The 14,151-nt window shown below is 35.3% G+C and overlaps 1 protein-coding gene across 2 annotated transcripts in view; it reads left to right on the top strand.

Moving 5' to 3' along the window:
• The window catches only part of Aadacl2l (arylacetamide deacetylase-like 2 like), a 39,904-nt gene extending 28,582 nt beyond the window's left edge, over positions 1 to 11,322 (top strand). The window contains exons 2-5 of one of the 2 annotated variants that reach the window (XM_017591266.3): positions 698 to 920; positions 4,068 to 4,137; positions 5,810 to 5,981; positions 9,559 to 11,322. In XM_017591266.3, the coding sequence (XP_017446755.1) occupies positions 698 to 920; positions 4,068 to 4,137; positions 5,810 to 5,981; positions 9,559 to 10,161 (1,068 nt within the window). In that variant the 3' untranslated portion in view covers positions 10,162 to 11,322. The remainder of the gene's footprint in view (positions 1 to 697; positions 921 to 4,067; positions 4,138 to 5,809; positions 5,982 to 9,558) is intronic. The other variant, XM_063282898.1, reaches the window with a different exon arrangement.
• The last annotated feature ends 2,829 nt before the right edge of the window (positions 11,323 to 14,151 follow it).

Below are 14,151 nucleotides of genomic sequence, written 5' to 3'. Positions count from 1 at the left end.
GACTATAGTAGTTCACAGGGTCAGAGTTGGGCAAGATTGGTGATTATATTTCTTTTCTGATAGTATGCATAGCAACTTCCAGTCTGATAACGACTAGAAAGTAGGGATAAAGTTTCCAGGTCAGTACCAATATAATATCTGCAAGCATTTGTGTATTTAGTTAGTCAGTTAGCTAGCTAGTTAATTAGTTAGTTAGTTAGGTAGGTATTGACCATTTTATTCATTTACCTGATAAATTTCCTTTTCCTGCCCTTTCATGAGCCTGCTGGAATCCATTTTTTAAACACATTTTCCTCCTACTTTTACATCTTCAATCTTTCGTGCAATCCAATGAGTTTAATTGTTTCTTGGTAAAAATTGCAGGGAGATTATTTACTAGAGCAAGGGTAAATGATTAACAGATATTAAAGAAAATTATGCCTCCTTCCTCAACAACCAATATCTGTCAGTATGTCCTCAGGGAGGAAGGGGATTTTATTTGCTCATCCCCTACCATGAGACTTTTCATGAACTTAATCTTGTGCTAGTCTGGTGCAGATGAACAAAGTGAGATATACTTGCTATCAATATACAGTTAAAAAATAAAATCAGTCCTCCAGAGTATTATCACATTATTTGTTTTTATCGTTACGTATGTTTATTTGTTGTTATTAAAATAAAAATGTATAATGGTTAAAATTTTGTCATGCTTTTGTAGGCCACATTATTTGAAAACATAGGTCTCATGAAGTATGAAAAAATATTTTCAATTGTGGCAACATTTTACATTGCACAACCAGTTTCAGATGAAAATGTTACAGTGATTGACACAGACTTCAGTAACATCCCTGTTCGTCTGCATGTGCCAAAGAGGAAGTCAGAGAGAAAGAGACCAGCTATTATTTTCATTCATGGTGGTATCTTTGTCTTCGGAAGTTGCAGTAAGTGTATTTCTGATGTGTGTGTTGTTCATATATTTATATTCAAATAAGTGTTGTGTATCGACCAAGTTTTGTCAACATAATGTTGACTTGGGTAATATGTACTTCTTAGTAGAGATACATTAGAATGTATGGGTCATTGTTCACACATATTTCTTCATTTACAGCTTGGTAACTAAAACAGTCATGTAGATATATGATCGTTTTTTTAGGAAAATGTTACTTTTAAATAAACATGTGGATAGCCTAGACTCAGAAGTTTAAAAGATAAATTTGGAATTCAGATTAAAACACTCTAATCACATAAATTGTATAAAACCCTAATGTGAACCAGATGCTGTAGCTGTTGGATCTGAAATATAATTGTTGTCATACTGCAGTCCACATTTGTTCAAGTAGTAGATTATGATATGAAAATAACATTTGAGGCTTAGAACTCAAAGCATAACTTGGTGTTAGAATGAAAAAAAATGAAATAAACCTGAGTAATCAGTTCCTGTCATAAATCTCTGTATTGCTGTCCAGAGGTGAGACAGACAGACAGACAGATAGGATAAACAGAGAGACAGAGACAGAGAGAGGAGAGAGACAGAGACATACAGAAAGACAGAGAGACAAAGAGAAGTGAGGTGGGATAGAGAGAATTTTAGACTTGATGACTTATGGATTTACTATAGATAAAAGTGTTAAAATGTTGTGTTGTGTACTTAACAGACGCAACAATTAATAGCACTCCTGTTTTCAATGAACTTTAGCTTAATCATAAAATCCAGTATTTTCTCTTCATAATCTGTTATTATTTCAAGTTACACAAAAATGCCACTGTGAAAAGCTAGGCATCCAACTGAGGGAGCATGTTTCTGAAACGTATTTCAGATACTTCTGCTGAGTTGGTACCTGTTCAGATAGGTATTATCATCATTTTTTTCATGGTGAAAAAACTAATAGATTATGAAATGTTTTCAATGTCCAACAGTTAGAAAGGAGAGGAACCAACCTATAAGGCCTATTAGCAGAAACCAGGGCATTAAGGCTCCCATTGAGCTGTCCATGCATGTGCTTCATGTTGCTGAAAAATGCCTCAGAAGCAGTTAGGACCACTGTTTTGCTTGTGACATTTCTAAATTGCCATCCTGTTTCCAACCTTACCTGCTCCTTCTTTGTCATAAGTGCGTATGTTTGGTATCTCCCAGTCCACCTCTCTCCTTACCTGTCTACACTGTCTGAAGCTTACTGGCTTCTTATTGATCCCTTCTTCATTACTCTCTGTTTACATCCTGGGATAAGACATGTTTATCTTTTGGTCAAGATGAGTCTCTATTTTACCAGGAATTATATTTCCTTCCAAATTGTCACCTGATTTGTGTTTCTTCTACCTGCAGTTGTAGCCCCTTTGTTGATTCCTGAGTAGGCACTGGCTTTTCTGCCTTGTTCTCTGTCAGCCCGTGATTGTTCTTTCTAGTTATTTCCTTAAAATTCTTTATTTTCTGAGACTTATTTCCATGCTTGTCTCTTCTTTCCCTTTTGACTCTTTCTTAGAACAGTTTAATCTGAGAGAAACCACTGCTCTCTGCTACTCTGTTAGCTTATATGAAGGAAATTTCTGTGTCCTTCCTTTTTCCTCCTTTGCTTTATCCCTTCATTTGCAACTTCAACATTAAAACAAGAGAAAAGTGAAAACCAGGTTGAAATGAGTTAATTGTTTATACTTTACCAATATTAATATTCCCTACATTGCAGTATTTTATTCTTTGGTTGTTGGTTCCATGTTTTTCTATACTTAATTTTTTGTTTCTACTCTAGCCCCCATGCCCATCCTATTGATATGGGGTGTTTCCCATCTCTAACGTTGTTGCTGGATTTAATCAATCAACTCAGTTGCAGACTGGTCTGCATACCTGATTATTAGTGAATCATGAGAATTCCTTAACAGATGCCATCATATTACTTTCTCAAGGAGTAGACAGAGAAATAAATAAATTTCCCAAGAACAAAAGAAAGGCAAACATCCCTAGTGAATGATCACTGTGCTCTACTTTGCAATCTCTAATTTCCTAAACTTTATGACATGTTCCGGTCACAGAATTCTGAGCACAGTGTTCTTGTCCACATTTGCCAGCTTACCATTTAGATTGCTCCTAATCTTCTTTCCTTAATCCAAAGGCTTATCCCCATTACTTCATTTCTGGTACCTTCTTTCTCACCTTCCATGATTTGAAAATACAGCTACATGAATTATTGATAAATAATTGAGACCTATTGACTACCTAGTGATAAACCTTTTGTTGTATTTAAGTATAGATCTTCCATTCCTATTTCCATAATTTTGGCCACTTCCTCCCTGTACTCTAAGTTTATATTTCAACTAAATTTGGTTATATATATTTCTCTGAACTCTAAAAATTCTCATAAATTTATTATTTTTCACTAAAAATTTAAATTTTTCTCAAATTTATTTCCTCTGATTATTATGATTTTATCTCTAACATGATGTTTGGAAATTTATATATTTTAGGTAAATTAATATATATTTCTATCAAAGAAAAATATTGGCATTGCTACATTCCTTTGTTCTCTTTTAAATTCTTTTAACTTGATTGTAACTCTATTTTAGCCACAGTTAACTTTTTTAAGGAACTACAAATGTAAGACTGTATTATTACTTGATTTTATAAAAATTAAATGTCTTTTCTATATAGGAAGGTAATATGAAGTTCACTTCTAAGTTTATCAAATATGCATGACCTCATGTAAGCCTTTGGCAAAGGAAAATTTATTTGTTTTAATTACAGCAAAAGTGCATCTTGCTTTAAGTAAGCTGATGACCCTTCATTGAAAAATTTATTTTAAAGATAACTGTGGTAAATGTTTTCCTTTTTGAAAATTTTAACACTAGCTACAAATATTTTTCAATTTAATTCCATATTTCCCAATTCTTCTAGCAAGAGTTTTATAGAATATTGTGGTAATGAGTTGTATTTCCTGAATTCTAACAGAGTATTGCTCTACATAACAACAAAAGTGGGGATTACAGGGTTCCACCAATTAGCCACAATCCACATTTCTACCATATTAATGGGTATTTGTGGGTTTCCATTGTTTCTCTATCTACAGTTCACCAATCTATATTTATTCTATTCATTTCAGAGATAACAGCTCATGACAACATGAACAGACTCATATCAAACAAGATTGGTGCTGTCGTTTTAGGAATAGAGTAAGAGAATAATAATACATTTTATCACATCCTGGGCCCTCACAGCATAGGCTTGACTTCATCAGAGCTTGCCACCTAGCCATCAAATAGCTATACCCTGTGGGGTTTTGTTATATAATTTTTTTCCTAGAATTTTTATATCGGTGTGTCCTCAAAGGCATTAGTATCTGCTGTGATTTTTGCCATTGTAGAAATAAGTTCAGAAGAATAAGCATCTTTGTTATCAGAGCTGTAACATCTCCGGAAGTATAAATTCCAAGTTTCACAAGTAGCTAACTCTATCTGCAGGTAACATACCTAAAAAGTGTGCTCATTATATTCTTGGGATGTTGGATTTTATTTGACCTGCTTATAAAACAGTATAGGGTTACTGTTCTTCTTGGTTCCAGGGTTGTTTTTATTTTTGTGAAAACATTAGGAAATTTTGAATATTTTAAGCATTATCAAAACTATATCTTATTATCTCATAACTTTTATAAACATTTCCAATAACGTACAAGAATATGAGCAAGTTCTTTTTACTTAATAGCAACTGTTTCCTCTGTCCTACTGGAACTCTCACCAGAAGAATGAAGACTTCACATTTTGCCAGTGCCATTGTGCATGGTGTACAAATGGATTTTACAGATTTACAGACCTCAGACGAAATCAGTGCAAGGAATTTCATAGTTGAGAATATAATAGGGGCCAGTAGAACCCACTAGAGACTTCAGTTCTGTCCTGCTCATAATTACTTGTTAATGGAACCAGAAAAAAAGCTTTGTTTTGAGAAATATATAAATTATAGCTGTAAGAATGATGTGCCTTCCATGTAATAATTTTAGCTAAATTTAACACAGTATCATCTTAAATAAGTTTTTTTAGTGATGTGATCTATATTATACACTATTGAGGAATTCTACACGATTTCAGGTACTTGCTATTCTTTACCTTGAAGAATATTATCATTTTAAGTCATTTTGCTAGTTTTCAAATATTTAAGAGTAAAACATAAACATCTACAAGGACCATATTATGGCCATTGTTTAATATAAGAATGTGAAATAATCACTAATTCTAGCCCCTATTAAAATAATAAAATTAAAAACGTGAACTCCATTGAGGTGTACTCCAAAGACAGAATGCACACAACAAAGAATGAAAAGACCTATGTAGTTGTACTTGAACTAAGGAAAAGCTCAAATATTTGAGTAAGATCTTTCAAATGCTTCAAATATGCATATTTCATGACTATCTTGATTTAAATTCTGATCTTCAATTTAAAGTATGAAATTCTACATTTTCGTTGAGTATGTACATACATACATTTATAAAGCCATCTGTCAATAATTTATTCATATTTTCTGCATTTAAAGTTTCTGGGTATTCCTGTCAATGATTGTAAATTGCTTTTGAGTCACCAGATATTCAGAGGGTTACTGACACGTGCAGATATCACAGGGTGAACACATCTTCTGTCTCACTTGTTCCCCTTACAACCAATATCTGAAACCCTTAACCACAATCTACTCCCCACTTTAAGACAGACCTTACCAGTGAGCTCTAGTTAATTTGTGATTAACTAGATTCAAAGTAGGGCCAACATATCAGTGTATCTGTTGAGACTGAGATATTTCCTTGCATAATTTTAACAAGGGTTTTGTTGTGCTTTTGCTTTGATTTACCTCTAAAGATACAGACTTGCTCCCAAGTATCTATTCCCAGCTGCCCTTGAAGACTGTGTTTCTGCAACCAAGTTCTTTCTCCAGGAGAAAATTCTTGCAAAATACAGAGTGGATCCCTCACGCATCTGCATTATGGGAGAGAGTTCTGGGGGTGCTTTGGCAGCAACAGTGACTCAACTGGTATGTTGTATATATGTATATATACAAGTATGTATATATATATATGTGTGTGTGTGTGTGTGTGTGTGTGTGTGTGTGTGTGTGTGTGTCTTTTAATCCTAACTCAAAAGAAGCTAAGCTTTAGTTGTGTTTGCATTACTTTTATGCTATTATGTGTGAAATTTAAACAAGTCAATTATCCATTTTCGTATGATATTACTCTAGATGTAGTTTTATTGTCTAATGCTAGAGAAGGCTTTTACAATCTTACATTTTTTAGGGGTTGGGGGAAGGTTCTGGGCATTAAATCCAGAGCAGCATGCTTGCTAAGCATACATGTTGCCATACAACTATGAAAACTTTACTTTTAAACTTAAACTGTTTCTAAAAGGGCTTTTAATAAAATTCCCTGAGTTTCTCTGTAGTTTGTAGTTTCTCTGGCCTTATAAGCCTCCTGCACCAACAACTCAAAAAGAACCAGGTATTTAGGAAACTGTAATGATTCTGACTCACCATGCCAATGTTAGAAAAATACATTATTTATGAGCCACTCTATTCATTAGAGTAATGGATTTTGCATTCATGATTTATTGAGTTTCTACAGATAAAATATAAAAATTATCAATATTTTTCTATTACTGTCATTGATGAGTGCATTAGATACTTTTTTCCTCTGAGACTAAATATCTGAGAAGAAGCAATTAAAGGGAGGAGGGTATTTTAACAGCTCCTAGTTTGAAACATTTGGTAAGCAATGGCAGGAGAAGCATGGCAGTGAGGGGTTGCTTATGTCTGTGGCGATGGGAGCATTGTACTGAATGTAAAGCCATTTTCTGATTCAGTTGTAAGGGTGACACTCTTCCCTCAAAGTCCAGGTTGGTGTCACAAAAGGCTGTCACATGTAAAATGATTGTGACAAGCAGAAATGTGGCCAGCAAGTCTCCTTTCCGTGCTTAAAGGGTCAGATGTTTTGGACCAGGTTAGACCCTGTGACCCATCTGACTTGCCAAGGGTAAGGCATCTACTGCTGCTCTGAATCAGCTGTTCAGAGTCCTAGATAAGTGTCCATACTGCCAATTATACAGCAATTGCGCTTTTCAGTGAAAAAGTATCTTTTCCCAGTCACCAGAGTCTCTACAGGGAATTTTGCATAAGATATTCTGAAATCATTTTAGTGTGCTAGGTTCTAAATTCCGGAGCTTATATTAAATGATATTGATATTAATGAACATTTTTGATGGCTTTTATTTAAAAAGTTTCTTTATAATAAAGTTTAAAATAAAATTTAAAACTGAAAACTTAGAGGTAAAGACACTATTTCTATCATGAAGTTTCACTAGCTTTAGTACAATGGCTATTAGAAGAAGAAGGAATCTAGTGGTTCAGAAAAGCACAGGACTAGTGAAATTTGAAGCCCAGACCCTCTTCCCAATGGGTAATGTATTGTGGCATTTATTCCAAACTATTTTGATTTAGAGCATGTGGAATTTTCAACTACTACCTAGAGAACTATTCTCCTTTCTCTACGTTAAATACAATAGTTTTTACTTAATGTGTGTGTGCGCGCATGTGTGTGTGTGTGTGTGTGTGTGTGTGTGTGTGTGTGTGTGTACACATGGGTTTATGTTAGTATACACATTTAAAAATGTGTGTACTTGTGTATGCATGTTTACATGTATGTTATACATGTAGATTCCAGAGGTTGACATTGGGTGTCTTCTTCTATATATCTCTGCCTTTATTTCTTCTATATTTCAATTTTTGAAACTGGGTCTTTTATGGGGCCTGAGATCTCTGAGTCAGCTAGATTTGCTGTACATTTAACTTCAGGATTCCCCTTGAGTCCACTCTACCTACACAGTGCTGAGGTAACAGGTGTATGCTGCTATGCCCAGATTTCTGTGTTCTGGATATCTGTACTCAGGTCATCAAGTTTACATCAACAAATAATTTACTGACTGAGCCATCTCCATGTACTCCACATCTGATTGGAGTGATTTCTCATTTATTTTCTTTTGTATTTCAATATGAAATTAAAAGGTCAAACTACCTTATAACTTTGGTGTTCCTCGGGTACTAAGCATGTGTACTAGGTAACTTGTGGGCAGTAGCCCTGCTACACTTGAAGAAGCTGTAACAATCCTGCCTCAGTTTTGAAACTGTGCTCCCTGAAGAATTTTTCTCTACTCTTCTGAGGGGCTTCATTTAATTTAGAAAATTCCTATTCCAAAACCACTGGTAAGTAACAAGAACCTGGAAAGGTTCTCTTGAGAAATATTTTATTTCTTGACTTTCTTCCTGACTTGTGCAACCTGCCTCCTATTGGTCTGTAATCTGGAATAGTTCAGATGGTTAGCCTTGTGATGAGCTAAGGAGATTTCATAGACTTCTTTCATTTTGTGTAAGTCCTTTGACTTTATGAGGGCGTGGCCCTCATGTTTTTTTGCCCATGCACAAGTTCCAGAAACAATGACTGAGACTTAACCATATATGAATAAATGCCTAGGCCACAAGCTTTGGCTTATCCCCACTAGCTCAATTATCCCATTTACTCTATTCTAACTACCTCCATGTGGTTGATTACCTCTCCTCAGGCTCATGTGGTCATCTTTCTCAGAGTTTGGGGCAGATCTCATGGCACCTGACTCTATCCCAGAAGTCCTCTCTCTATACCAAAACTTCCACCTCCTTATTTTCTGCCTAAACTCATAGGCCAACAGCATTTTATTGACAACTGATGATTTCATGCACAGCACAAGAGATTTTCCGTATGCTCAAGAGCTTTTTGAATAGCTTGGGATTTTCCAAAGAATGGCAGAAGATACAGTCACTGACGCAGATGTGCTATAGAAGGTGGTGCCATCGAGGTTCTCATGCTCACAGAAGAAATCTAGGTTCGCTGCTGTGGAGTGTATAAGAAGACTTTAACCGTAGACTCTCAACTCCTCTTATTTCTGATAAAAAAAACTGAGGTTTCACACACAACATTTCACATCCTTTTCTAATCTTCTGCTTTTCATACATTATTCTCTGTCTCCTCTATCACTGTTATCACACCACACCACTTAAATAAATGTTAAGTGTTTTCTTTAGCATTCCAGGTTCCGTTAGACTTTACTTACTATGTAACTATTGGCAATTGCATTTTATTGTATTTGTAGACTTTGCTTATTATATGACTCAAATATCCTTTTAGGGAAACTTAACATTGTAAGACATGCTTATTGTTATAGCAGTTGGGAAACTGAGGCAGGAGGACACTATGTTATCACAACCTGAGATTCGCAACAAGGCTTTATTACAAACAACAAAAGCTAAATCTCTTAAAAGAAACAAAGAACAAATACATTATAGTTATTCTGTCATCTTTAACTAGGATGTTTCTGATCATCCTGACCATTTTCCCGTTTGCTTGTCACATGTGAATAAATGTGTGAGAAACAGACTATGCATTGTTCCTGAACAGATGAAATTATGAGGAAAAATCACTGATAATGCTTCAGATTGATAAATTTATTTTACCTCAGGCTAGTAAAGTAAAGCTGCCAATCCTTTTGTTTGAAAGCTATTGACTCATGAGTATTCATTATATTCATAGCTACGGAGTGATCCAGAATTCAAAAATAGAATCAAGGCACAAGCCTTAATATACCCCGGCCTACAGTTGGTTGACACCTTCCTGCCATCTCATCGAGAGTATCCACATGGTCCAATCCTGCACAGGGAGATGATGTTCAAGTTGGCGTCTCTATATGTAACTGAAGACTCATCAATGATCCAGGCCTTACTGAGGAACGAACACATGCCCGAAGAATCGAGACACCTGTTCAAGTTTGTTAACTGGAGTAACTTCCTTCCTGAGAAGTACAAAAAGAACTATGTTTACACTGAACCAGTTCTTGGGAAGGTGAATGCTTCCTACCCAGTGCTTATGGATAGCAGGCTGTTTCCTTTGCTAGCCAATGACTCCCAGTTACAGAGTTTACCACTAACTTATATCCTCACTTGCGAACATGATCTCTTAAGAGATGATAGTTTCATTTACATCGCTCGACTTAGAAATGTTGGAGTTCAAGTTTTTCACGACCACATGGAGGAAGGAATTCATGGAGCTCTATCCTTCACTATGGGTGCCGTGGCTTTAAATCTAGGATTTAAAATAAGAGATAGGTATATTCATTGGTTAGAGGAAAACCTATGAATTAGAGGTACATGTAGCTATGAAGTGACGTAGTTAGAAAAGTATCTGATAGCTATATTTTGAAATATTGTATGATGAATGGGGCACAAAATAATCTGAGTTTTGAGTAAAACTATTCAGTTTGAATAAATATTACTGAATATGTTTGAGAAAGTTCATCTCCTAGGTCTTAGAAATGTTGCTAAAATGAGGATATTCATTCATTATTGCCATCAATTATCATTTGTCAGGAAAGACGTACTCTTGAGCATTTATTTTAATGGTAGGATAGTGCGAAATGTGATGAAATACAGGTTTGTGATATAAATGGAATCTTGAGGACTAGCTCAGTTAGCATATTACTCTCCAGTACTCCAGAAGCAGCAAGGTACAGAGATCTGAGAGTTCAAGGTCAAGATGGTCTATATAGTTAATTCTAGTACAACCGTGGCTATATAGTGGCATGCTGTTTCAAAAAAATTTTAACAAAAAAAAAAAAGAGGAAAAGAGACCACGAATGAGAAGAAAGTGTGATAAAGTACAATTGTAGTGACATTTGTATGGACTGAGACTTGCAGTGCACTTCTATGGTTTTTCTATTTAAGTGCTGTCCATGCATTATCTTTGTCAGTTCTAGGTAAATTAAGGTTCTTGTTATTCATGTCTCATGAAGTTTATACACTGCTTTTCCAAAGAACAATTTCTGTATTGGAAAAAAGGTTAACATCTTACGGCAAATCATTCCTAAAGCATAAATATGTACTTTAACTTTTGGGGGGTCAAACGTGAGAGTGGATTGCATTCGTTGATAGACAATGCCTCTGAATGGAGGGATGTTACCCAGCCAACTACAGGCTGAAGGTATAACTATTTATAGTATTCTTTTGAATTCATGTGGTGATCTATTGTGCACACAGAGACTGCATATCCAGGGAGTTATCTGAGTGATAATCTCCAGACATGCTTGCTTTCCTGTGATGATGGTACCCATGTTCCTGTCAGCACAAATAAATTCATAAAAATAGCAGCATTTTCACTAGGAAACATTAAAATCAATGTTCAATTTTCTGAAATCTTGGTGATTCTGATGCTTGGGTATGATTGTGTGACATTTTTGATCCTTATTCTTAATACTGAATAAACTCTGTGAAAAGAAATTTAAGTATGTTTTGTGAATTTAACTGGTAATCTAATCCTTCTCTCCAAATTTATTTTCACTAGTGTTTTCCTGCAGTTTGAGCTTCTTTGTTCTTCTCAGCTATGATTACCTCATTGATCTCTTAGACTTCACCATATGAGCCTTGTCCCTGGCATTCAGACATTAATTTTGCTATTGCATTTAATCACAAATTAATTAATTGTAAAGATTAATTACATTTATTTTGCTATTGCAAATAAATCGGGAAAGGTTAACTACAGGGTTTCTCTGCTATTGTTTATCAAGCTATAACATCTTAAGTAACATCACTCTGCATATTCTGCATATTGCATTTGTAAAGAGAAAGAAGGTTGGCCATCATATCAAACCAGACTTCATGAAAATTGCTTGTCTTCATTAAGTATTAATCACAAGTTGAGAAAGAATTAGAAAGACATAGGTAGCCATGTAAAGTGAATGTGTTTTCCCTCAGATACTAGTTTATTTTTTGAGAAGACATAACCAAAAGATGAAAGGGAAGGACCTAAGGACCCTATAAAATACCCAATCCAGGTTCTGCTTAGCAGAATCCAGCTTAGGATCTCTCCCATTTTGATAAAAGCTCTTTAATATAAAGCTGGGGTTTTGGGGGTTTTTTGTTTGTTTGTTTGTTTGTTTGTTTGTTTTGCTTTCTCTGTGACTTGGTCTTCTGTCTTTCCTGAATGTTCAATTCTTTGTCCTTTTCATAGAATGAGTTCAGCCATCTCCTAGACAACCACCTGAACCTTCTTCATGTTTTTTCCTTTTACAGTATGTTATGTTTCATTGAACTTGAAATCTCTGTTTAACAATAACAAACTTCCTATTTTATTAGTCAACTTGCTGTTAATACTTCTATAGTTTCTGCAAAACAAGAACATATGGATAGAAAACTAGAAACTTAGTATGATAGCTATTCTTGGTGGTCAACTGACTATATTTGAATGAACTACAATCTAGAAATGGAGGGCACACCTGTGAGAGATTTTCTGGTTGGTTTGAAGTGCATGAATCCATTTCTAATCTGGACTTTTGACACAGGAAGACATACACCTTTGATCCAGATTTTCAGGCAGGACACACACCTTTAATCTGAGTCCCATCTCTGGCTGAGTCTATATAAGGACCTGGAAGAAGGAAGCTCTTGGTCTCTGCCTGCCTGCTCTCACCTTGCTAGCACAACCATTCCTTCACAGGCATTAGAGCCTACTTCTTCACCATACACTAAAGACCAGTAAAACCATCCAGTCTTCTGAGACTGAGCAACTACTAGATTCTTGGACTTTCCATTCACAGCTGGTCATCATTGGATTATTTAACTGTAAATTATTGCAATAATTCATATGCATAGATAGATAGATAGATAGATAGATAGATAGATAGATAGATAGATAGATAGATAGATAGATAGATATCCGTTCCATAAGTTCTGTGACTCTAGAGAACCCCAACTAATACACTCAGTTAAATGATTTAGAAGTATTACACCTAGGACCTAGAGTATAACCATATAACATCTGTTAACTTTACAGTGTCTGGCTGGCTTTATATAGATTTGTGTCACTCCTCTAAGTTATACAGCATTAAAATGAAAATGAGATAGAATCAAAATCATTAGAAAGAATGTGGCATCATGAAAATATGAGTTGATTATTTAAAAGTCATGTACTGACCTGAACTTTGCCCCTCTCACTTTCAATCCTCTGGAGCTGCCCAAGGATTTACTACATAGCAGCAAGAATTTAACCCTTTCAACATACTTCAACAATTGTTCAGCACTGTGCTCAAACTACTTAGGTTGGTGATTGTTTAGACACTATCATGAGACAAAATGTTGGGTTAAAGAAATCTCTTCGACATTCAAACACAAATGTTCTTGTCCCAGAGATGGCCACTTCATAGAGACACATAGCTGACCTCACCTCAGTCTGCTCTCAATTATGACTTTTGTTTTCTTCCACTACCTAGCCACCACTTTTGTTTGTGCAGATTTTTAGCTGAAATATTGAGGTCAGACTACCATTCAGATAAATGTAAGGTTTATGTGATTTTAGGAGTTTATTTTGAGAACTGCAGCCTTAGTGTTGTTACTGACCCATTGGAAACATGATACTTTTAATCTCTCAGGGTTTTTATAACACTCAGCTTAGGGTCAATTCTTCTGTGAGTATTTGGATGTCCTAAAATATCATCTGTGTTAGCCTAACCATTGATGTGGCTACACTGGAGTAATTTTATCAAATGGATCAGAAAGCAATTTATAATCCAAACTATTACCATCATGAGTGAATGGCACAGAGTGGTTCTTATTAGCATGCCAAACCAATAAGAACAAATGGTGACCCCAATTAAAGAGAAAGGATCTGTTCTATTTGCAGTGTGTTGTGTTTCCCTGATTCCCTCAATATGGCTCCTTTATCTTTGGTGCAATCAAACTTATTTACCTATATGTCCATAATTTCACTTCACATTTGCCTGGAGTTGGGCAATTTCTGCACTCTTTTTTGGGTTTTCACTTTTGCTAAAAAGGTTCCACTTGTTCCCCTTTTTCCTAGCACCTCCAAATAGCTCAACTTTTATTTAATACTTTTCTCTCTGTTTTTAAAACAGGTCATTTACCTTTTGGTGCTGTATTTTATTTACTATTATACATCCTTACACCCATAGACTAGAACCAATCTGTTCATGGTGTGTGATATTTTTGTTGGCCTTCTGAATCTAGAATAAAGTCATTTTGCTGGGAATTGTTTTATCTGTATTCACCAGGGAGACTAGTCTGTGCTTTCCTTCCATTTATGTTACTTCGTTTTTTGTTGTTTTTTTTTGTTTTTTTT

This window comes from Rattus norvegicus, chromosome 2 (assembly GCF_036323735.1).
Source record: "Rattus norvegicus strain BN/NHsdMcwi chromosome 2, GRCr8, whole genome shotgun sequence".
NCBI classification, from domain to species: domain Eukaryota; kingdom Metazoa; phylum Chordata; class Mammalia; order Rodentia; family Muridae; genus Rattus; species Rattus norvegicus.
The sequence above is the reverse complement of the archived record's forward strand: the minus strand, read 5'-3'. Positions and strand labels throughout refer to the sequence as shown.